This window comes from Podarcis erhardii (genome assembly GCF_964252035.2).
Source record: "Podarcis erhardii genome assembly, chromosome: 10".
Taxonomy (NCBI): Eukaryota; Metazoa; Chordata; class Lepidosauria; order Squamata; family Lacertidae; genus Podarcis; species Podarcis erhardii.
Genome location: NC_138500.1, coordinates 3,799,196 through 3,824,220, shown reverse-complemented (window position 1 = coordinate 3,824,220; position 25,025 = coordinate 3,799,196). Strand labels below are relative to the sequence as shown.

At 48.9% G+C, this 25,025-nt stretch overlaps 3 protein-coding genes across 12 annotated transcripts in view; all 3 read right to left on the bottom strand.

Annotated features, from left to right (window-relative positions):
• Positions 1–25,025, bottom strand: part of LOC309351813 (uncharacterized protein) — a 146,412-nt gene that overhangs the window by 17,495 nt on the left and 103,892 nt on the right. For 6 of the 9 annotated variants that reach the window (XM_081879814.1, XM_081879815.1, XM_081879813.1 and 3 more), the window contains one exon: positions 13,232–13,376. The gene's annotated coding sequence lies outside the window, so the exon portion shown is untranslated. Of the gene's footprint in view, positions 1–449; positions 908–3,296; positions 3,419–3,818; positions 3,857–13,231; positions 13,377–25,025 lie in introns of those variants that run through there. The other 3 variants (XM_081879819.1, XM_081879820.1, XM_081879821.1) reach the window with 3 other exon arrangements.
• LOC309351628 (uncharacterized protein) lies at positions 10,061–11,478 on the bottom strand (the record flags this gene model as incomplete). Its single annotated transcript, XM_081879418.1, has 1 exon — positions 10,061–11,478. The coding sequence occupies one exon, from the start codon at positions 11,476–11,478 to the stop codon at positions 10,558–10,560; it is 921 nt and encodes a 306-aa protein (XP_081735544.1). The 3' UTR covers positions 10,061–10,557.
• The window catches only part of LOC309351827 (uncharacterized protein), an 88,979-nt gene continuing 85,852 nt past the window's right edge, over positions 21,899–25,025 (bottom strand). For both annotated transcript variants that reach the window (XM_081879873.1, XM_081879872.1), the window contains one exon: positions 21,899–24,431. In XM_081879873.1, coding sequence (XP_081735999.1) covers positions 22,390–24,387 — 1,998 coding nt within the window. In that variant the 5' untranslated portion in view covers positions 24,388–24,431 and the 3' untranslated portion in view covers positions 21,899–22,389. The remainder of the gene's footprint in view (positions 24,432–25,025) is intronic.

Here is a 25,025-nt window from a genome sequence, read left to right as displayed (position 1 = left end):
CTATGTATTTACCTAGAACTAACTTAGTTGGTCTTTAAGGTGCTACTGGAAGGAATTTTTTGTTTTGACTATGGCAGACCAACACGGCTACCTATCTGTAACTGGATCTATGTATTTATCTTGTAAAATCTTAATATATATCTTTAGAAAAAGAAAAGAAAAGAAAAAGCTGTGGAGGAAAACCTACACAAATCCAGAGTGGACTCTCTAAGGCGGTTGGATGGTGTCCTGCACACCTCCTTCCAGCCACTCCTGCAGCCAAGCTGGTGCCAAAAGTACTGCTCTGCTTTCCTTGGGACCATATAAGCCAAGCTGAGAAGGGGCTCTTGTTCTCTAGGCAGCCCTGAACCCCCAAACACACTGCCCAGGCTTCCATTGCTGCTAACACAGCAGTTTCAGGCCGAGAAATGAGCTCAGACCTATGTATCAAAGTCTCTCCAATGTGAAACAAGGAAAACAGAAGCGCTATTTACATCATATGTCACTGTAAAGGTATTCAGAATATTTGTCTTTTGAAGAAAAGACCTCCAAGTATCCAATGGCCCCTTCAAAGCTAATGAAAGTCTTGTGCCTGGAGCTTTTGGGGGTGCAGGACCAGGAAAGCTTCTGCCACCATTATGCTTCCAATTGGGATTCAGGCCTCATCATGGGACTGAAACTGCCCTGGTTGCGCTGTTTCCTGGTTCTGCTCGATCTCTCAGCGGCTTTGGAGAACTTTGACCATGGTATCCTTCTGGACCCTCTAGGGGAGCTGGGGGCCCTGCTATGCAGTGGTTCCCCTCCTTCCTCCTGGGCCATGTCCAGAAAGTGGTGTTGGGGGATGAGTGTTCTGACCCCTGGGTGCTCACTTGTGGGGTGCCTCAGGGCTCTGTCCTCTCCCCCATGCTTTTTAATGTCTATATGAAGTCGCTGGGGGGGGGGGGTTGCCCTGGGTGTTCCCCAGTATGTGGATGATGCCCAGCTCTTCCTCTCTTTTAAATTGGAACCAGTGAAGGTCCTGTGTGAGTGTCTCGAGGCAGTTGGAGGATGGATGGCGGCTAACAGATTGAGGTTGAATCACGAAAAGACAGAAATAGTGTCCCAGGTGGACAGGGGGCAGGCAGGTGTGGAAGACTCCCTAGACCTGATGGAGGTAACTGTGCCCCAAACCTGGGGCTCATTTTGGACTCACAGCTGTCCATGGAGGTACAGGTCAGTTCTGTGTCCAGGGCAGCTGTCTGCCAGCTCCTTCTGGTACGCAGGATGAGACTCTCCATGCCCGCAGACTGTCTCCCCAGAGTGGTGCATACTCTGGTTATCTCCCGCTTGGACTACTGCCATGCGCTACATGGGGCTACCTTTGAAGGTGACTCGTAAAATTCAGAATGTGGCAGCTAGACAACAGAATGGGAGCAGCCGCTGAGACAACAGAACACCAGTCCTAAAGGATAGTCACTGACTCCCAGTACATTTCTGAGCACATCTCACATTGTTGGTGCTGACCTTTAAATTGCCGTGGATGCATTTTTCAGGCACAGAATCCTGTTATGCCTTCAGGAACAAATTTATTTGCTGAAGGAATTTTTCCTGTCTCTGAGCGTTTTTTCCTACTCTGCTAATTGTATGTTGGACTTGCTCTGGAGATCATTGCGGAGGAGGAAGATCTGCAACCTAAAGCCCTAAACAGCCTCGGGTATGTAGACCTGAAGGAACATCTCCACGCCCATTGCTCAGTCTGGACACTGAGGTCCTCCTTTGAGGGTCTTCTGCTGGTTCACCCCCCCCCCCCCCCGTGAGAAGCGAAGTTACAGGGAAGCAGGCAGAGGGCAAGGAAATGGGCAACTATCTGACATTTAGAAGACAGCTGAAGGCAGCCCTGTATAGGGAGGTTTTGAATGCCTGATGTTTTACTGTCTTTTGTATGTACTGTCATTTGCCCAGAGTGTCTGGGGAAACCCAGCCAGTTAGGCAGCGTGGAAATACTACAATCATTCTTATTATATTGTGATTCTTTTGTAGTTATTTTTGTAGTTATTTTGGAATTCGTTCTCACGAATTTTGGAATCAGCTCACGAAATGTTATGAGGGGAGAAAATCACAGGGATGCCATAAACTGTAATCCCACCCACAACTTCTCATTCACATACAGTCTGTAAATTTGAGAAGGCCACACACCTCACCTGTGCTAATACTGGCCTGTATAGGCACACCTTGCATGTAGAGCCTCCAGCCACAGGCACTGTATAGCATGAAAATGGGTCCTTTGACTGGGAAGATTCATGGAATTGCTATCATCAGATGCTGAAGGATTGTATCTCAGCTTGTCAATCACTCTGACACTGCCTACCAAAAATAAGAGGAACAGAAATGCTTTTGAGGTGCAACTTCTATACCAATCCTGAGAGCCATTCCATGGACTCTGCACCCCTGTTTCTGATGACAGGTGTACATTATCCTCATCCTCAATGAACCAGGCAGTGGAAAAGACACTTAAAGATGAAAGCCTGAGAGAGAGGAAAAGGTTTCTGGCTGCTTCCTGGGTGGGATTGCGGAAACAAAACGCCGCTTCTCAGAAGGCCTCTCCCCTCCTCTCTTCTCCTCAGGATTTGAACCACTGTGTCTGGGGCGGGCAGGAGCTTATGTGGGCGTGAAGAGGATGGAGCTTGCAGGAAGGAAGGGGTGGGGGGACTGGACCCCTCCCCCACTTTCCAGGGATCCCTCTCTGGTCGCCTTGAAGGGGTGGCCGATTCTTGGGTGGGAGGGAGAAGGCAAGGAGGCCCCTCTGGAGATTCCCGGCGGGCGCCAGGATGGAGACATCTCCCCAAGGACTGGTCTTCCAGTATCTCTGTATCTCTCTCTCTCACTCTCTCCCATTGCTGCCCTTCCCTGCCCCAGGGATGCTCCCCCCCCCCGACTTCCTCGACCCCTCCCTCTTTCCCTGTCTTCCCTGCACCCAGAGGCCGTCTTGGCGGGGCTCACCCCTCACCCTTCGCGCCCCACCTCTCCATCCAGAGGACAACCCCCCCCCACGAGCCACACGGGGGTCTCTATCCAGGCGTCCCTCGCGCCCGTTAACCCTTTCATGACCCGCCTTTCTCCAAGCGGAGCCCACAGGGCTCCAGGGATCCCTGTGGGGGGGAAACGGGGCAAGGGGTCCTCATGGTGTCTCCCTCCGTTGGCGCCCCATGTCCGCCGCTGCCAAGGGGCAGCAGGCGTGCAGGGATCTAGGCCATGCCGACGCGACCCACGAATGGCGCTTTGGGGAGCTGGCGGGGGTCTCTGGATCCTTCTCTCGCCTCCCCCCGCGACCCCTTTACCTCTTTGTCCTCGATCCCGATTCTCATTTCCTTTCCTGCAACATCGATGTTTGGGGGGGGGGGTCCCCTGCCGCCCCTCCTCCCCTTTCCGAAAGCTCGCTCCCCTAGAGCTCCGGCGCAGAGCAGCATCCGGAGTGGAAGCTCCACTTGCGGGAGAAGCAGGCAGTTTGGGAGGGGGGCTCATCCCCCCCCCTATTCCCGGAACAGAAGGCAGATGGCGAGGAGGAGGAGCAACATATTGGGGAGGGGATTTGGGGTTGTGGGGGCGGGGTGGGAGGAGGATGTGCCGGGAGGGGAGGCGGGATCCCTGCGTGGGGGAAACGGGGCAAGGGGTCCTCGAGGGACCCCCTAGGTGGGGGTCCCATGTCCGCCCCCGCCAGGGCGCCTAAGGAAAGCCCCCTTCGCAGCACTCGTGCAGGGATCCAGCCCATGCCTATGGGACATGGGACCCGCGAAAGGCGCTTTGGGGAGCTGGCAGGGGGTCTCTGGGTTCTTCTCTCCCCCCCCCCGCGACCCCTTTACCTCTTTCTCCTCGCTCCCGATTCTCCTTTCCTTTCCTGCAGCAATATCCACGGGGGGGGAAGGGGGGTGTCCTCCCCTGCCGCCCCTCCTCCCCTTTCCAAAACCGCGCCCCTAGAGCTCCGGCGCAGAGCACCAATCCGGCGCAGAAGCTCCACTTGCGGGAGAAGCAGGCAGGTTTTTTTTGGGGGGGGGCTCACCCCCACCCCTCCATTCCCGGAACAGAAACCGGATTCCGAGGAGGAGGAAGAGGTGCAACGTATGGGACCAATTTGAGGTTGTGAGGGCGGGGTGCGACAATGTACCGGGAGGGGAGGAATTTAGTGGGGGGGGGGAAGGAAGGTTTTCCCCCTCCCCTCTTCCTAGTGGATCAGGAGAGAAGGGAGGGGTTGATCCCGGCAATCCACTTGCAAAGTGGGGTCCCCCACCCCACAGTCTAAATGTTACGGAAATTACGGGGAGGGGCACATCTTTAAAGTTAAATATTATAAATATTATACCTGAATGTATCCTTTCAACTTGACAGCTCAGGGAAGTTACCTAGCTTTAAAAATAATATAAAATCATCTCCTTTCCCAGTTTTCTTCATTCCAAAACTATTTTCCCCTTGAAAAAGGACTCCAGGAAGTTCTCAGAGGGGACAATTGCTGGGCTCATTGTTAGCCAGAGGAAGCCAAATCTCATCTCCAGACTTGTCGCAGGCTCCAGACATGCAAAGGAATTTGTATTGGACTTTTGGGTGGTGGGTACTTAAGACATATTTGTCTATGCTAATCTTATACTTGAGTCTTGCCCTGCCATGTCTGCTTGTGCTAATCTTTGGGCATGTTTGCCAAGGCTAACCCCTCCCCTTCTGTGACATGTCAGTGATGTAGCAATGATGCTGTATTAACTGTATTCTGGGATATGGTGGGAAAGTTTTAAAAGTCCTTGTCACCCCATCCTTGGGGTTCAAATTTGCTTTTTGAACCTATTGCGCAGTAAACTTTGGTCTACAGCTATTTGCTCCGGTTGGCTGGACTCCTTCCTTTATTCCGCAGGGACCCACGGGCTCTGCCCGGCCAGCTGGGGGACTGAGCAGCCTCGCACCTAGATTTTTCCATAACACTTTATATTGCAAAATCCTTCCTTCCCCCACTCTACGCCACGAGTCGTCCATCCGGGTTTTAGGTATTGGTGCTCTTCAAACCAGGAAGGGGGGACAGTTATACGACTCCCCCAAAACCCCAAGTCCCCACCACAGCCTCAGACTAAGGCCAGGACAAGGACCGTGGACACAGGCACCTTCCATGCACAACAGCAAAGAGGCTCAGAAAAGCAGCCTATACAATTGTAGCAAGAAGCGGATACCATGAATCGGACTGTCTCCTCCGACTCTCCAATACTGTATAGAAAACTGTTGAAACGTCAAATAATCTCCAAAATTAAACGGTTTACTTGCTTCCAATGGCTAATGACTCCTCTAGCATTGGTGGATCCAGGGCTCGCCCTGACTCCATAATCCCGTAGGAGGCAGGAGGCGATCAAGGGCAGCACATGCCCCAGGCAGAAATCCATCGGGATGGTGGGTTGAATCCTGATGCATTTAAAGGAGAAGCGCAGGAAAGCCTTGCAGATAGGGAGATGTGTAAAAACTATTCTGGTTTTTTGGGGAAGAGGGTAGTTAAAAGGTGTGGGAAACTGGGGTTGTGACAGGGGTGGGTGACGGGTTCATGTTTCTAAATTCCAAACACTCCTACTATGTGACACATTTGTGATGTATGGATGATGCTGTGAAAAAATGTATTGTGGGAAATGGGGAGAGGTCTTAAAAGTTCATGCAACCATATGCAATTGTTGTAAGAATTTTAAGGTCTAATGTATATAAAATAAATGTTCCAAGCAAATGTTGTAAACAAAAAATCTGCCCTTTTTCCCTTTTGGGGTATCCAAGAGCCCAAATAGAGTCCTTACGTAGGTTCCCTATTGGTAGAAGAAAATAACAGAGGCCAACCAGAGAATATTGAGAAGCAAAGCAGCTAGTAAGCCTGATCTTTATTGATCTGTTGCAACAGGGTCCTCACTCACCACACGCAGGAGGGAGGGGGAACCCAGAACAATGGCACACAGGCCTTATATAGACATTTTAAATGCCCTGCCCTGGAGCTCAAGACCACCCCTTCATATATCATACCTACATCACAGAAAGGGCGGTTTACAGCAGAAATCTGAGTGCTTTGTTTACCTCCTGCCTGCCAGGTTACCTGTTTAATGGTCACTTGATTGGATTGCCTGGGGAGCCTGGCCAGTCTTTTGTGATGATGATGATGATGATGATGATGATAATAATAATAATAATAATAATTTATTTGTACCCCGCCCATCTGGCTGGGTTTCCCCAGCCACTCTGGGCGGCTTCCAACAAACATGAAAGATACACTAAAATGTCACATATTAAAAACTTCCCTGAACTCTGTTCAGGTGTCTTCTGAATGTCAGGTAGATGTTTATCGCTTTGACATCTGATGGGAGGGCGTTCCACAGGGCGGGCGCCACTACCGAGAAGGCCCTCTGCCTGGTTCCCTGTAACTTGGCCTCTCGCAGTGAGGGAACCGCCAGAAGGCCCTCGGAGCTGGACCTCAGTGTCCGGGCAGAACGGTGGGGGAGGAGATGCTCCTTCAGATATACTGGACCGAGGCCGTTTAGGGCTTTAAAGGTCAGCACCAACACTTTGAATTGTGCTCGGAAACGTACTGGAAGCCAATGTAGGTCTTTCAAGACCGGTGTTATATGGTCTCGGCGGCCGCTCCCAGTCACCAGTCTAGCTGCCACATTCTGGATTACTTGTAGTTTCCGGGTCACCTTCAAAGGTAGCCCCACGTAGAGCGCATTGCAGTAGTCGAAGCGGGAAATAACCAGAGCATGTACCACTCTGGCGAGACAGTCCGCAGGCAGATAGGGTCTCAGCCTACGTACCAGATGGAGCTGGTAAACAGCTGCCCTGGATACAGATTTGACCTGTGCCTCCATGGACAGCTGTGAGTCCAAAATGACTCCCAGGCTGCGCACCTGGTCCTTCAGGGGCACAGTTACCCCATTCAGGACCAGGGAATCCTCCACACCTGCCCACCTCCTGTCCCCCAAAAACAGTACTTCTGTCTTGTCAGGATTCAACCTCAATCTGTTAGCCACCATCCATCCTCCAACCGCTTCCAGACACTCACACAGGACATTCACCACCTTCACTGGTTCTGATTTAAAAGAGAGGTAGAGCTGGGTATCATCCGCATACTGATGAACACCCAGCCCAGACCTCCTGATGATCTCTCCCAGTGGCTGCATGTAAATGTTGAAAAGCATGGGGGAGAGGACAGAACCCTGAGGCACCCCACAAGTGAGAGCCCAGGGGTCTGAACTCTCATCCCCCCCACCACTTTCTGAACACGGCCCAGGAGGAAGGAGCGGAACCACTGTATGACAGTGCCCCCAGCTCCCAGCCCCTCAAGACGGTCCAGAAGGATGTTATGGTTGATGGTGTCAAACGCTGCTGAGAGATCCAGCAGAACTAGGAAACAGCTCTCACCTTTGTCTCTAGCCTGCCGGAGATCATCAATCAGTGCGACCAAGGCAGTTTCAGTCCCATGATGAGGCCTGAATCCTGACTGGAAGGGATTCAAATGGTCCGCTTCTTCCAGGCGTGCCTGGAGTTGTTCAGCAACCACTCGTTCAATCACCTTGCCCAAGAATGGAAGGTTTGAGACTGGGCGATAATTGGCCATCGTGGCCGCATCTAAAGATGTTTTTTTAAGAAGCGGTTTAATAACCGCCTCTTTCAGCGGGTCTGGGAAGGCTCCCTCACGGAGGGAAGCATTCACCACCCCACGAAGCCCATCGCCCAGTCCTTCCTGGCTAGCTTTTATAAGCCAGGATGGGCAAGGATCCAGGAGACAGGTGGTTGGCTTCACTCGTCCAAGCAGCCTGTCCACATCCTCGGAGGTAACAGATTGGAATTGATCCCACACAACTTGACTAGACAGGACTCTAGCACTCTCCCGCCCCGGCCCTGCTCCCACGGTGGAGTCTACTTCTTCCCGAATCTGAGCGATTTTATCTGCAAAAAACTTTGCAAAATCATTGCAGGAGAACATGTGGCCCGTACTGCGTCCCGATGTTGCAGGTGGTTCCGCTAAATTGTGAACCACCTGAAAAAGTCTCCTGCTGCTGTTTTCTGCAGATGCAATAGAGGCGGTGAAGAAAGTCTTCTTCGCCGTCGCTATCGCCACTTGGTAGGCTCGACGTTGAGCTCTAACCTGTGTCGGGTCAGATTCGGAATGGGTTATCCACCACCGGCGCTCTATCCGTCTCAACGATTGTTCCATTGCCCTCAGATCTGTGGAAAACCACGAGGCTCTCCGGGCTCCATGCAATCGGAGAGGGCGCTTCGGAGCCAATCAGTCAATAGCCCTGGTTAACTCCACATTCCAGCGGGCCACCAGGGAATCAGCTGAAAGGCCATCAACATGGGATAAAGCATCCCCTACCACTCTCTGGAAACCATTTGGATCCATTAAGTGGTGGGGGCGGACCATCCGAATTGGTCCTACCTCCCTGCAGAGGGGTGGGTCGCAGAGAAGTCCAGTTGCACCAGGAAGTGATCTGACCATGGCACTTCTTTCGTTTCGCTTTTACTTAGTGTCAGATCACCAACATCCATAGAGGTAAACACCAGGTCCAAGGCATGTCCGCGGCTATGAGTTGGGCCAGACTTATTCAGGGACAGCCCCATGGAGGCCATGCTTTCCACGAAGTCCCGAGTGGCCCCTTGTAAGGTCGTGTCGGCATGGATGTTAAAATCCCCTAGGACGACCAAGCTAGGTGTCTCCAGGAGAACATCCGCCACGACCTGAAGCAGCTCGGGCAGGGAATCCTTGGTGCAGCGGGGAGGTCGGTACACCAAAAGGAATCCTGTACTGCCCCTATTGCCCAACTTCCAGAACATGCACTCGGAAAACTGGGTCTTCCCAATAGGACGCCTGGTGCAAACTAATGACTTCCTAAAAATCACTGCAACCCCCCCTCCCCGCCCACATGACCTGGGTTGCTGTGCGTAAGAGAAACCTGGTGGACAAGCAGCGGCAAGGACAGGCCCATCTGCTTCATGCAACCAAGTCTCTGTTACACATGCCAGGTCAAGTCCTCCATCCATGATCAAGTCATGGATGGCAGTGGTCTTATGAATCATTGACCTGGCATTGCACAGCAGCACCTTCAGGTCATGTGGGTATCCCTTGCTGATTCTAGTATCCATCTGTCAGGACCAGACTCGGAGGCAGGAATAGTCCTCAGACAACGACTAAAGCTGCCTCCTCTGTAATGACATGGTCTAGTCTTAGCGTAACTCCTCCTCCTACCCGTGATCACTGAGATCGGTTGTACCCATGCACCCCCCCCCCCCCGTGGAACATGCCCCAGCCATTTTGTGGGCTGGGGCCCACTCCCCGGCAGCCCTGACCCCTCCCCCTAAGAACAAAATAACACCTTAAGCAAACAAACAAAACCAATAAAACAGTACAAAGAAAAATGTAAAAATTACAAAAACATCAAAATAAAAAAATAATTCCCCAAGCCCAACCAAACGTCCATCCCACCCCCACCCCCCACATACAAAAAAATCCAAAGAAATTTTTAAAAACATTTAAAAACACTCTGTGCCCCTCCGGCAGTAACAACTTTCCTAGTGAGGCCTGTCAGGCCCCGCCCTGGGCCAGGTGGTAAGTGGCAGGAAGGAGCAGGGCCCTCAGGCACTCACTCAGGGGAGTCCTCCTGGGCAGCAGGCAGCAGGCAGCAGGCAGCAGGCAGTCCTTATGAGGCTTCAGGCCCCGCCCCAGGCCAGATGGTAAGTGGCAAGAGCAGGGCCCTCAAGCACTCACTCAGGGGAGTCCTCCTGGGCCCCATCACAAAAAGGAGGGGTTTAGGGAGGAGTTGTGGTGGTAATCTGAGGGTCTTGTCACTTGGCTGGTTCCTCCTCCCCCCCCCCATGAGTACTTTCCAGAAGACAAAGGGGAGTTTGCAGTTTCCTGTCTCCAGAAGGAAGAGCTGACCACTGTCCTTTGTCTCAGTCCATGCTGAATCCACTCCCATATGCAGGTCCTTTGTGAGTGCAATGATCCTCTGTCTAGGACCATCAAGGTTGGCATGCCAACTGGGTAGGTCTGGCTGGAGCTGCAGGGGTGTTGGCTGCCTTGAGTCAAGTCCCTAACCCTTCATGGTGTAAAATAAAAGTTCACATACACACCATGTATTTAAGACTGATTTCCTGCTGAGTTCATTGCTGTGAAGAAAAGAGTGGACTCTGAGAGGAAGACATCCCACACTCCATACATCTAAATGAGTTCTCGCCTCTGAGAGTCCAAACATGTTTCATAAACACTCTGTTATAAGTAAAGCACTTTCTGCAATCTTTCCATTTAAACTGCTGCTCTGCTTTGAGTTGTTGCTGGTTTGTAGGGTTTCAACTATTAAAGCTCTTCCTGTCCATGAGTCTGTGGATGTAGGACTTCCACTAGGACTGAACCTCTACCTACTTTCCTGACATTTATATGGTTTGTCTTTTGCGTGAGTTTGTTGACGAAAATCAAGGGTTCCGCTCTGACTGCAGCACCTACCACACGCCATACATTTAAAAAGTTTCTCCCCTGTGTGAGTCTGTTGATGTCTTCTAAGGGTTGCATTCAAACTAAAGCTCTTTCCGCACTCCATGCATTTAAATGGTTTCTGGCCCTGTGTGAGTCCGGTGATGTATATTGAGGTGTCCACTCTTACTGAAGCTCTTCCCACACTCCATGCATTTAAATGGTTTTTCACCGGTGTGAGTCCGTTGGTGTGTTCTAAGATTTCCAATCTGACTGAAGCTCTTTCCGCACTCCATGCATTTGAATGGTTTCTCTCCTGTGTGAGTCCGTTGATGTGTTCTAAGGTGTCCACTCTTACTGAAGCTCCTCCCACACTCCATGCATTTAAATGGTTTCTCCCCTGTGTGAGTCCGTTGATGTGTTCTAAGCTGTCCATTCTTCCTGAAGCTCTTCCCACACTCCATGCATTTAAATGGTTTTTCACCGGTGTGAGTCCGTTGGTGTAATTTAAGGTTTGCATTCTGACTGAAGCTCTTTCCACACTCCATGCATTTAAATGTTTTCTTCCCTGTGTGAGTCCGTTGATGTGTTCTAAGGTTTCCACTCTTACTGAAGCTCTTCCCACACTCCATACATTCATATGGTTTCTCCCCTGTGTGAGTCCGTTGGTGAATTCTAAGGCTTGTATTCTCACTAAAACTCTTTCCACACTCCATACATTTAAATGGTTTTTCTCCTGTGTGAGTCCGTTGATGTCTTCTAAGTTTTCCATTATCACTAAAGCTCTTTCCGCACTCCAGGCATTTAAATGGTTTCTCCCCTGTGTGAATCCGTTGATGTATATTGAGGTTTCCACTCTTACTGAAGCACTTCCCACACTCCATGCATTTAAATGGTTTTTCACCGGTATGAGTCCATTGGTGTAATTTAAGGTCTCCATTCTGACTGAAGCTCTTTCCGCACTCCATGCATTTAAATGGTTTTTCACCGGTGTGAGTCTGTTGGTGTAATTTAAGGTTTCCATTCTGACTGAAGCTCTTCCCACACTCCATACATTTAAATGGTTTTTCTCCTGTGTGAGTCCGTTGATGTCTTCTAAGTTTTCCATTATCACTAAAGCTCTTTCCGCACTCCAGGCATTTAAATGGTTTTTCACCGGTATGAGTCCATTGGTGTAATTTAAGGTCTCCATTCTGACTGAAGCTCTTTCGCAACTCCATGCATTTAAATGGTTTTTCACCGGTATGAGTCCATTGGTGTAATTTAAGGTTTCCATTCTGACTGAAGTTCTTCCCACACTCCTTGCATTTAAATCGTTTTCTGCCCATGTGAGTCCATTGATGTGTTCCAAGTTTTCCACTATCAGTGAAACTTTTTCCACTCCCCATAGCTTTAAATGGTTTATCCCCTGTTGGAGGTCATTGATGTGAACTATATGTGCTCATTCAATGAAGTATATCCCACATTTCCCACATTTTAATTTCTATGAGAGCCAGTGTGGTGTAGTGGTTAAGAGCGTTGGACTTATAATCTGGTGAACCGGGTTCACGTCTCCACTCCTCCAAATGCAGCTGCTGGGTGACCTTGGGCTAGTCACACTTCTTTCAAGGAAGTCTATCAACCCCACTCACCTCACATAGTGTTTATTGTGGGGGAGGAAGAGAAATGAGAATGCTGGCCGTTTTGAGACTCCTTAGGGTATTGATAAAGCGGGATATCAAATCCAAACTCTTCTTCTTGTATTCCTAATGAAATTAAAGGTGTCCCATCTCTCGGAATTCTGACTCTCTACTCCATCACCTTCTTCCGAGTGGGAGCAAAGGAAATCCTGTTTGGGTTTCAAGGAAGAGAACAAAGGGAAAGAGAACAGATCAGCCGCCATTAGCACCTTCTCCTATTTCAACGTCTCCTACATTCCCCCACCTCCTACCCATGTTCCCAATTTTTAGGAAGTGAAGTTGATGTCGGAAATCAAGCCTTTATCAGGAGAAACCGGCAACTCTCCCAAGCACCAGGCTTGATCTCCTGTTGACCTCCCTGGCTGCATTCCCCAGCAAGATCCAGGCTAGGTCTCGATAAGGGATTCTTCTCAAACATGGGAAGAACACCCCCCCCTTCCTGCCCCCCCCGGCAGGGGAAAGAGATAGACAGAAATGTGTTTACATGCTTTTATTTCTGTCTTTGCAGCATTACAAAAACATGAGTGCTCTCTTCAAGCTCCAGCAGTCTAGTGACAAACACTTCCTGAACCAGAAGAAACGGAAGAGCTCATATTACACTCTGAGCTAATTCCGGTGCTTCGCACTGGACTGTTTCCCATGGACAGTCCCAACATTCCCATTATGTTTTGCTTTCAAGCTAGCAGTTTGCAGCTGCATTGCTTCTATATCGTAACAATTGCAATGTCATCAAATGATAGTAATTAATGAGCAACTTTCAAAATCCTCAATCAATGTTAATAAAGCAGCATGATATTTTTAAAAATGATGTGCTCTCTGATCTTCTGCCCGTTTTCTGACGCAGGTCTATCCTAAAATGACACTTTAAAGGCAATATTCAAGGCAAATAGATAAACTGTACTTAGTGGAATATATAGTACCTTGAAAATGTACTATTGATTTATTTATGGCCTGACGTTGTGCTATTTCTGTGGACATGAATTTATTCCTCTTCTGTCTTAAATATCATAATCATAACATGTCATGGGGTGTTAGGGGAGCGGTAGTACCTTTGGTGGGGGAAATGTCATGCAACCTATGGGGTAATTTATCCACCATTGGTCCCCACCCTGCACTCAGCTCTCACCTGTGGCTTCCAGAAGCTGTCAGCATGCAACAGTGGCCACAATCCCAGGAACGGCTTCAACCGGCCGGCTAAACCAGGTGAGGATAGCTGATGGGTCTCAAATCCTTGGTGGGTTGGGGAATTCGGCTGCAGGTGAAGTCAAGCCCTGGTGGATGGAGAGGAGAAAAACAGTGAATCCCACAGTCAAGAAGGCAGATTCTGCCCATGCTGCAGAGGAAAGTGAAGGGCAGATGGGGTTCATCAACCTGGGAAGGAAGCCCATCGAGAACGAAAACTCTGGCCCTAACCCTTTGCTGCCTCGTGAGTTATCTTCAGGAAAAGAAAAACTCACACAAATCCAGAGTGGAGTCTCTAAGATGGTTGGATGGTGTCCTGCACACCTCCTTCCAGCCACTCCTGTAGCCAAGCTGGTGCCTGACGTACTGCTCTGCTTTCCTTGGGACCATATAAGCCAGGCTGAGAAGGGGGTCTTGTTGTCTAGGCAGCCCTGAACCCCCAAACACACTGCCCAGGCAGTGCTGCTAACACAGCAGTTTCAGGGGGAGGGATGAACTCAGACTTGTGTATCAATTCAAAATCCTTTATTAGGCATAGCACACCACGCAGTAACAAACAAACATCCTATACAAACTGTATAAAATACGGGCACAGCACACACAATTTATCCCACTCCTTTTCTTAACTCCCAGAAATTAAACGATGTACATAAATAACACAATACAATATAATATAGAATAATAATACCACGCAGCAACATCACCTACCATTAAAAACCACTAAGTCTTTTTATCATGGCCCATTCTTTCTTCATGGACAGCTCTTAAAAATTCGGCCGCTATCACATTAATTTGATCATCGCTGTCCGCGAGCATGTCCTGAACAGTTGGTTGTGTGAAAATCTGTTTATTGAATTTTAGGGTATCAAACTCTCTCCAATGTGGAACAAGGAAAACGAAGCACTATTTACATCATAAAAAGGTAAAGAGACCCCTGACCATTAGGTCCACTCATGGCCGACTCGGGGGTTGCGGCGATCATCTCGCTTTATTGGCCGAGGAGCCGGTGTACAGCTTCCGGGTCATGTGGCCAGCATGACTAAGCCTTTTCTGGTGAACCAGAGCAGCACACGGAAACGCCGTTTACCTTCCCGCTGGAGTGGTACCTATTAATCTACTTGCACTTTGACATGCTTTCAAACTCCTAGGTGGGCAGGAGCAGGGACCAAGCAACGGGAACTCACCCAGTCATGGGGATTCGAACCGCCGACCTTCTGATCAGCAAGCCCTGGGCTCAGTGGTTTAACCCAGGAGCATTAATTTGGGGGTGCAAGAACTCCAGATCTTGCCAGAGGTTGCTGGCTCTCTTCTAAGCCTCTTCAACCTTGCAAATGTGCACAGTGAGTCTGAGGTTAGCCCTCGCTATCCGAGGACAGCCGATTATGTAAACTGATTTTTGGTGCACTGCAGGAACACGGAAAGCCGATGTATATCGCAATCACTGTAAAAGTATTCGAAATATTTGTCTTTTGAAGAAAAGACCACCAAGCATCCGATGGCCCCTTCAAAGCTAATGAAAGTCTTGTGCTTGGAGCTTTTGGGGGTGCAGGACCAGAAAAGCTTCTGCCACCATTATCCTTCCAATTGGGATTCAGGCCTCATCATATGACAGATACTACCCTGGTTGTGCTGGTTGATGATCTCCAATAGGCTAGAGACCAAGGGCAAAGCTCTTTCCTGGTTCTGCTGGATCTCTGCTTTGGAGACCTTTGACCATGGTATCCTTCTGGACCCTCTAGGGGAGCTGGGGGCACTGCTGTGCAGTGCTTCCCCTCCTTCCTCCTGGGCCATGTCCAGAAAGTGGTGTTGGGGGATGAGTGTTCAGGCCCCTGGGTGCTCACTTGTGGGGTGCCTCAGGGCTCTGTCCTCTCCCCATGCTTTTTAATATCTATATGAAGCCGCTGGGGGAGTTTTGGCTGGTGTTCACACGCATGTGGATGATGCCCAGCTCTTCTCTTTTAAATTGGAACCAGTGAAGATGAACCAGTGAATGCCCTGTGTTGGTGCCTGTAGGTGGTTTGAGGATAGATGGTGGCTAACAGATTGGGGTTGGATCCTGACAAGACGGAAGCACTGTCCCTGTGGGACAGGTGAGAGACAGACCCTACCAGCCTGCACACTGTCTCACTAAAGTGGCGCATGCTCTGGTTATCTCCTGCTTGGACCACTGCCATGCGCTCTACATGGTGCTACCTTTGAAGGTGACCCCAAAACTGCAACTAATCCAGAATGCGGCAGCTGGACTAGTAACTGGGAGCAGCCGCCAAGACCACATATCATTGGTCCTAAAGGATCTTCCCTGGCTTCCAGTGCGTTTCCAAGCACAATTCACACTGTTGGTGCTGACCTTTAAGTGTCACGGCTGCATTTTTCAGAAAAAGAAAAGTGTTGATCTAATGTATACACATCATTCCTAGTCTATTGGTTCAAGAAGGTTCTGGTGGTTTTACTCTGTGTGATTCAAAGTGGTGTTTTTTCTAGCTGGAACATTTTAGCTGATAAGGGAGTTTCCTTTCTGCTGAGAGCAGGTGGTGGGATCAGTTGTAATGAAGTTATGCTGAACCTTCCTTGTTTTGGGGAACCAGAAGAAGCTGGCTTAAACTGGACTGAGCCAGGCTTGTTATCCAGTCCCAAGGTTACTCTGACACTGAATTGTTTATAAATTGCAGTATTGAAAGGCGCCTGGTCCCACTTCCTATTCTGCTATTCTCTACTCTGCTTGTCTGTTTCTTACTTGAGTGCTGTTTTGACTGTAAGTTAAGTTTTTGCTATCTTTTGCCTTCAGTGCTAAATTTCTCTGCTGAATGAATTTTTTGCTGCCTCTGAGTGTTTTTTCCTACTCTGCTAGTAGGAGATCGTTGTGGAGCAGCAAGATCTGCGACCTAAAGCCCTAAACTGCCTCGGCCCTGTAGACCTGAAGGAGCGTCTCCACCCCCATCCTTCAGTCTGAACACTGAGGTCCTCCTCTGAGGGTCTTCTGCTGGTTCACTCCCTGCAAGAAGTGAGGTTACAGGGAACCAGGCAGAGGGCCTTCTGGGTGGTGGCACCCACCCTGTGGAACGCCTTCCCTTCAGAGGTCAAGGAAATGAACAACTATCTGACATTTAGAAGACAACAGAAGGTAGACCTGTATCGGGAGGTTTTCAATGTTTAATGTTTTAACATCTTTTATGTGTACTTGAAACTGGCCACAGTGGCTGTGGAAACCCAACCACATGGACAGGATATAAATACTGCAATCATTCTTATTACATTGTGATTTTCTGTAGTTATTTTGGAATTCGTAGTGCAATATCAGCTCACGAAATGTTAAGGGTGGAGAAAATCACAGGGTTGTCGTAAACTGTAATCCCACCCACAAACTCTCATTTGCATACAGTCTGTAAATTTGGGAAGGTCACACAGCTCATCTGTGCTAATACTGGCAGTCTTTGGCCTGTATAGGCACACCCTGTATGTAGAGCCTCCAGCCCCAGGCATTGTCTATCATGAAAATGGGTCCTTTGACTAGGAAGATTCATGCAATCACTATCATCGGATACTGATGGGTTGTATCTCAGCTTGTCAGTCACTATGACACTGCCTTCAAAGAATAAGAGGAACAGAAATGCTTTTGAGGTGCAACTTCTATATCAAGCCTGATGGACTCTGCACCCCTGTTTCTGATGACAGGTGTACATTATCCTCATCCTCAATGAAACAGGCAGTGGAAAAGACAATAAAGATGGAAGCCTGAGAGAGAGGGAAAGGTTTCTGGCTGCTTCCTGGGTGGGATTGCGGAAACCAAGAGCCGCTTCCGAGAAGGCCTCCCCCCCCCCCTCTTCCTCTCGGGATTTCCTCTCCTCTCCAAGAGGACCCAAGGTTGGACTGGGCAGAGGATGGAGATTGCAGGAAGGAAGGGAAGGGGGGACAGGACCCCCCCCCCACTTTTCAGGGATCCCTCTCTAGTCGCTTTGAAGGAGTGGCCGATTTCTGGGCTGGATGGAGAAGCCAAGGAGGCCCCTCCAGAGATTCCCCGCGGGCGCCACGATGGAGACGTCTCCCCAAGGACTGGTCTTCCTGTGTCTCTCTCTCCCCGCCCCCCCCATTGCTGCCCTTCCCCGCCCCAGGGATGCTCCCCCCCCCGACTTCCACGACCCCCTCCCTCTTTCATTGAGTCTCCCCTGCACCCAGAGGCCGCCTTGGCGGGGCTCACCCCTCACCCTTCACGCCCCATCTCTCCATCCAGAGGACAACCCCCCAACACGAGCCACACGGGGGTCTCTATCCAGGCGTCCCTCGCGCCCGTTAACCCTTACATGGCCCGCCTCTCTCCGTGCAGATCCCACAGGGCCCCAGGGATGCCCCTGTGCGGGGAAACGGGGCAAGGAGGACTTCGTAAGGACCTCCTGGGTGGGGGCACCATGTCCGCCCCTTCCAGGGCGCCTAAGGGGCCAAGGAAAGCCCCCTTCGCAGCACGCGTGCAGGGATCCAGCCCGTGCCTATGGGGCCCGCGAAAGGCGCTTTGGGGACCTGGCGGGGGTCTTTGGGTCCTTCTCTCCCCCCCCCCCGCCGCGACCCCTTTACCTCTTTGTCCTCGCTCCCAATTCTCCTTTCCTTTCGTGCAATATCCACGGGGGGGGGTCCCCTCCCCTGCCGCCCCTCCTCCCCTTTCGGAAAGCGCGCGCCCCTAGAGCTACGGGGCAGAGCACCAATCCGGCGCAGAAGCTCCACTTGCGGGAGAAGCAGGCAGTTTGGGAGGGGGGCTCATCCCCCCCATTCCCGGAAGAGAGGTCGGATGGCGAGGAGGAGGAGCAACATATTGGGGAGGGGATTTGGGGTTGTGGGGGCGGGGTGGGAGGAGGATGTGCCGGGAGGGGAGGGGAGGAATAGAGAGGGGGCGGGGAGGAAGGTTATTCCTCTCCCCTCTTCCTCCTGTAGATCAGGAGAGCGGGGGAGGGGCTGATGCTGGCAATCCAATTACAAATTGGGGTCCCCCACCCCACAATGTTTATATTGCAAAATCCTTCCTTCCCCCACTCTACGCCACGAGCCGTGCGCCCGTGCTTTAGGTATTGGTGCTCTTCAGACCAGGATGGGGGGGGGGACAGTTATACGACTCCACCAAAACTACTTTGTGACACATTTGGGATGTGTGGATGTTGCTGTGAAAAAATGTATTGTGGGAAATGGGGAGAAAATAACAGGGGCCAACCAGAGAATATTGAGAAGCAAAGCAGCTAGTAAGCCTGATCTTTATTGATCTGTTGCAACAGGGTGCTCCCCTCACACGCAGGAAAGTAGGAGGACCCTGAACCAAGGTGTGCCTGCCCTTATATAGACATTTTAAATTCCCTCCCTGAAGTCCAAGACCACCCCCAGAAACATCATGCATACATCACAGAAAGGGCGGTCTACATCAGAAACCTGAGTGGTTTGTTTACCTCCTGCCTGCCAGGTTACCTGTTAATGGTCACTTGATTGGATTGCCTGGGGAGCCTGGCCAGTCTTTTGTGATGATAAATACTTAGTTCCTGTGCCAGGTCACAGCCTCACACCCTATTCATATCTTAAATGTGCCCTTAAGACAGGATTTGTGAAGGAAAAGACAATGGAGAGGCTCCTCCCATCTCTTCCTCTCTTTTAAACTGGAACCAGTGAAGGCAGTGAATTCCCTGTGTGCCTTTCTGGAGGTGGTTGGAGGATGGATGGCAGCTAAGAGATTGAGGTTGAATCCAGACGAGGGAGGCAGGTGTGGGGGACTCCCGGTTCCTGATGGCGTAACAGTGCCCCTAAAGGACCGGGTCATCACCTTTGAGTATTGGGGTCAGTGCCCCTATTCCTCCAGCAGGAGCGATTGTGGTGCTTCCTCGCCCACTTCCATTCAGCTCCGCCATTCCCAAAGGGCAATTCTTCTTCAGCCATTGTGGGAGCAGATGGGCTGGAAGCTGAAGCGGCTTCCCTTGGAGTAGGCTTTGTTTCCCTTTCTGCTGACCTCAGTCTCTTGGATTGTGGCCAGCTTTCCTCTTCCATTTTCCTGAATGCTGAGCAGTGTTGGATGTATAGGGAAGTGAAATTCACCCCAGAACTTTTCCGCAGGGTTTCCTCCGCAGCACAGAAGGATGGGGGGAGGGAGGAACACGTACTAATAAACGAACACTCCTGTGAATGGAGAGAAGCAGAAAGTGGAGTCCCCTATAGATCAGTATTGATCACGTGGCTTTTCAACTTCTTCATAAATGATCTAGAGTTAGGAGTGAGCAGGGAGGGGGCAAAGTTTGCTGATGGCAGTAAATTGTCCAGGATTGTTCAAACAAAGAGAGATTGTAAGGAGCACCAAAAAGAGCTCTCCAAACGGGGTGAATGGGCTGAAAATACAGTTCACTGTCAACAAGATTAAAGTGATGCATGTTGGGGGGCAGGGAAACACCCTCTTAATATCATGTGCAGGATCATGGGGTTTGAACTGGGTTTCTCTGTGTGCTCTAGGAGACCAGGGGAGAGGGGAGCTGGTCACAGCAGGAGTCGTCGTCTCCCTGGATGCTTCAGCAGCCTGCCTCCTCTGGGTCTCCTGGCTCCCTCCTCTCCTCCCTCTGAGCCTAAACTGCTCTCTGCCACAGCCTCTTCCTGCTCACCAAACCCTGTTTCCTCCTAAGCTTGCAACATCTTCCCTCCCGTTCTGCTCAATTTTCTCCCTCTTTCTGCTCATTGCCATCCCACCACCAGTCCCCAGGCTCTGAGCCTTCTTCCCTTGGGGGTTCCCCAGCTGGTGCCTCACCCCCCCCCCCAGCCAGCCAGTCCATGACAGCAAAAACAGCCATAGCAGTAAAATCAGTATGATAGTAATATACACGCTGGTCCTCTGGTAGGAATACTCCCTAGCAGCAGGATTGAATAATAACTTCTGGGAATATGGAAAAGTACTATCTTCTCCAAACCCCAGAATAAGCAGGAGCTCTGGGGTTGCCCATGGGGTTCATGAGTGAATACGAGACCCACCAGGAGACTTCCCTCGTACCTGCAGCCCCACCTTCCCCATCCTACAAATAGGCTTGGGGGAAAATCTCCCATTCAATTTCAGTATTTCAAGTTTTTTTCAGAATGCGCAGGGGGCAGGGATGAAGTTCTGTTGAATAAGTAGTGTTTTGAAATCATGCAGTGGTGGGGTGACAGAGTCTGGTGCATGCCATCTTGCATGCTTGAGTAGACCAACTCCAGGGCATGAGGCACGTAGCAGCAGGGTAGGGGCCACGTGTAGAGCAATTCCCACGCTGAGGTCAAAAAAACACACAGAGGAGTGGTGGGAATGCCAAAAGGTTAAAGGGTTCTGGGAGAGCGTGTATAATGAAATGAAGAAAATCCTAAGTTATACTTTCATCAAAAAACCCGAGGCATTCCTGCTAGGATTGGTAGGAAGGGAGATAAAAAGGAAAGACTACAAGCTGTTTCAGTACGCAACAACGGCAGCAAGGGTTTCACTAGCTAAAAATTGGAAATCAGAGGGTTTGCCGACAATTGAGGATTGGAGATCAAAACTACTAGACTATGTGGAGATGGACAAGATGACAGGGAAAATTAGATATATAAAAGACCAGAGGTTTGCAAAAGACTGGGAAAGTTTTATGAAATATCTGGAAAACTTAAGCGATGGACAGATAACGTTAGTGGGCTTCAAGGGTGCTCTGTGAGAAGCAAAGGGTACTATCTAAAGAAAAATAGGTGAACTATAATGAATAATGGTATTACAAAACAAGAAATGCGGAATTATTTGTTTTCATTAGTACGGACGATTTGTGGAAAGGCTGAAGGAAGTCACTCCCAAAAAAAGAATTTTGTGAAACATTAAGTGGAATATTATAGTTTGTTTTGTATTTGGATTAATGTAAACCAATAAAAATTATGCATGAAAAAAAAAACAACACACAGAGGCAGCAGGACTTCTTCAGTAATAGTTTACTGAGCTTTCAAAGCATACAGTTCTCACTGGGTCCCCAGTGAGACACAAAACTTTGCTCTGAGAGCAAACCCAGTTTCAGCAGTAAAAAAAATACAGCATGCAGGATATCTAAGTCAGGCACACAATCTGGCATAAGGGAGCAAGGGAGGAAAGAGGCTGGAAGGACGCAGGGCAATGGTTGTGTGTGTTTCGCTTCCTGTTGCCTGGGAGGGAAGTCAGCAACTCAGCATCTGCAGGGACTTCACAAAGAAAAGCTTTCTGCCGCTGCTTGCAGGCACATCCCAGAAATACACACTGTGATTCATGGTGTATTGCCATATCAGCTGTTCTTCAAATGTTATCACGATGTGGTCTAGAAACCAGCATTGGACAAGATATCAATATATCGCCCAGCCCTAATCCTCACTCACCACCAGCAAACTAGATTCATCCTATCTCTCAAAAGGTACTTTACCTCTTAGATTACACTCACATTGTTTGACATTGCCTTCAAAATTTTGTTGCTGTTCAGTTTTACATATATACACAAGCACTTCAAATACACGTCATGTGTTTAAGACTGATTTCCTGGTGAGTTCATTGCTGTGAAGAAAGAGTGGACACTGAAAGGAAAACGTCCCACACTCCATACATCTAAATGGCTTCTTCCTTGTGAGAGTCCCTGGATGTTCCCTAAACACTCCATTGTAAATAAAGCACTTTTTGCAATCTTTTCATTTAAACTGCTTCTCCTCTTTGAGTTTGTTGATGTTTGTAGGGTTTCAACTCCTAAAATTCTTCCTGTTACTGAGTCTGTTGATTTAGAACTTCCACTAGGACTGAACCTGTATCTACTTTCCTGATATTTATATGGTTTGTCTTTTGGGTGAGTTCGTTGACAGAAATCAAGGGTTCCGCTCTGAGTGCAGCTCCTTCCACAGTCCATACATTTAAACAGTTTCTCCCCTGTGTATATGCTGATGTTTTCTAAGGTGTCCATTCTGCCTAAAGCTCTTTCCGCACTCCATGCATTTAAATGGTTTCTCCCCTGTGTGAGTCCGTTGATGCATATTGAGGTGTCCACTCTGACTGATGCTCTTTCCGCACTCCATACATTTAAATGGTTTCTCTCCTGTATGGATCCGCTGGTGTAATTTAGGGTCTCCATTCTGACTGAAGCTCTTTCCTCACTCCATGCATTTAAATGGTTTCTCCCCAGAGTGAGTCCGTTGATGTATATTGAGGTGTCCACTCTGACTGAAGCTCTTTCCACACTCCATGCATTTAAATGGTTTCTCTCCTGTGTGAGTCCGCTGATGTGTTCTAAGGTATCCATTATCACTAAAGCTCTTTCCACACTCCATACATTTATATGGTTTCTCCCCTGTGTGAGTCCGTTGATGTATATTGAGGTTTCCACTCTGACTGAAGCTCTTTCCACACTCCATGCATTTAAATGGTTTCTCTCCTGTGTGAGTCCGCTGATGTGTTCTAATGTTTCCATTATCACTAAAGCTGTTTCCACACTCCATACATTTATATGGTTTCTCCCCTGTGTGAGTCCGTTGATGTATTCTAAGGTTTCCATTTAAACTGAAGCTCTTTCCACATTCCATGCATTTAAATGGTTTCTCTCCTGTGTGAGTCCGCTGATGTGTTCTAAGGCTTCCATTATCACTAAAGCTGTTTCCACACCCCATACATTTATATGGTTTCTCCCCTGTATGAGTCCGTTGATGTATTCTAAGGTTTCCATTTAAACTGAAGCTCTTTCCACACTCCATACATTTATATGGTTTCTCCCCTGTATGAGTCCGTTGATGTGTTCTAAGGTATCCTTTCTGACTGAAGCTCTTTCCGCACTCCATGCATTCAAATGGTTTCTCTCCTGTGTGAGTCCGCTGATGTGTTCTAAGGGTTCCATTATCACTAAAGCACTTTCCGCACTCCAGGCATTCAAATGGCTTTTCCCTTGTGTGAGTCCGTTGATGTATATTGAGGTGTCCACTATGACTGAAGCTCTTTCCACACTCCATGCATTTATATGGTTTCTCCCCTGTGTGAATCCGCTTGTGTGATTTAAGGTCTCCACTCTGACTGAAGCACTTTCCGCATTCCATGCATTCAAATGGCTTTTCCCCTGTGTGAGTTCGTTGATGTATATTGAGGTGTCCACTATGACTGAAGCTCTTTCCACACTCCATGCATTTAAATGGTTTCTCCCCTGTGTGAGTCTGTTGATGTATTCTAAGCTTTCCATTTTGACTAAAGCTCTTTCCACACTCCATACATTTATATGGTTTCTCCCCTGTGTGAATCCGCTGGTGTAATTTAAGATCTCCATTCTGACTGAAGCACTTTCCGCACTCCAGGCATTCAAATGGCTTTTCCCCTGTGTGAGTCCGTTGATGTATACTGAGGTTACCACTCTGACTGAAGCTTTTTCCACACTCCATGCATTTAAATGGTTTCTCTCCTGTGTGAGTCCGCTGATGTGTTCTAAGGTTTCCATTATCACTAAAGCTCCTTCCACACTCCATACATTTATATGGTTTCTCCCCTGTGTGAGTCCGTTGATGTATATTGAGGATTCCACTCTGACTGAAGCTCTTTCCACACTCCATGCATTTAAATGGTTTCTCTCCTGTGTGAGTCCGCTGATGTGTTCTAAGTTTTCCATTATCACTAAAGCTCCTTCCACACTCCATACATTTATATGGTTTCTCCCCTGTATGAGTCCGTTGATGTATTCTAAGGTTTCCATTTATACTGAAGCTTTTTCCACACTCCATACATTTATATGGTTTCTCCCCTGTATGAGTCCGTTGATGTGTTCTAAGGTATCCTTTCTGACTGAAGCTCTTTCCGCACTCCATGCATTCAAATGGTTTCTCCCCTGTGTGAGTCCGTTGATGTTTATTGAGGTGTCCACTCTGACTGAAGCTCTTTCCACACTCCATGCATTTAAATGGTTTCTCTCCTGTGTGAGTCCGCTGATGTTGTCTAAGGGTTCCATTATCACTAAAGCTCTTTCCACACTTCATACATTTAAGTGGTTTTCCCCCTGTGTGAGTCCGCTGATGTGTTCTAAGTTTTTCACTATCAGTGAAACTTTTCTCACTCTCCATACCTTTAAATGGTTTCTCCCCTTCTTGAGATCGCTGATGTGAGCTATGTGTGCTCATTCAGTGACGCATATTCCACATTTCACACATTTTAATGTCTATACCTTATGAAATAAAGTGTCCCATCCCTCAGAATTCTGAATGTCTTCTCCATCACCTTCTTTAAAGTGGGAGGTAAGGAAATCCTGTTTGGGTTTCAAGGAAGAGAAGAAAGGGGAAGAGAACACAGCAAGCGCCATTAGCACCTTCTCCTATTTCAACATCTCCTACATTCCCCTGCCTCCTACCCATGTTCCCAGTTTTGAGGAAACGAAGATGCAATGTCACCAAATGATAGTAATGCATCAGCAACCTTTCATAATCCTTAGTCATCGTTAATATAGCAGCATGAACTTGGAATACAGCCTTTTCAAATCAATTGTTTCCTTAAGGGAAAGGCAGCTGCTCTCTGTCTATGAAAAGACTCTCTCTTTCTCTGGTTCATCGTTCCTTTGGACATTTCCCATTCTCTGCATCATAATCCTCCATCCACCCCAGTTTCCACCTCTAGATCTTTATGAATCACCTGCACAATCCCATTGGCCTCAGGAGGTCCATATAAACCATTTTGTGAGACTCAGGTCTTCGTCTTTTCCAGGGACTGTGGTCTGAGTCTGTCAGAGAACTAGTGACAAGGCTTGGTGCTTGGCGTCAGCTGA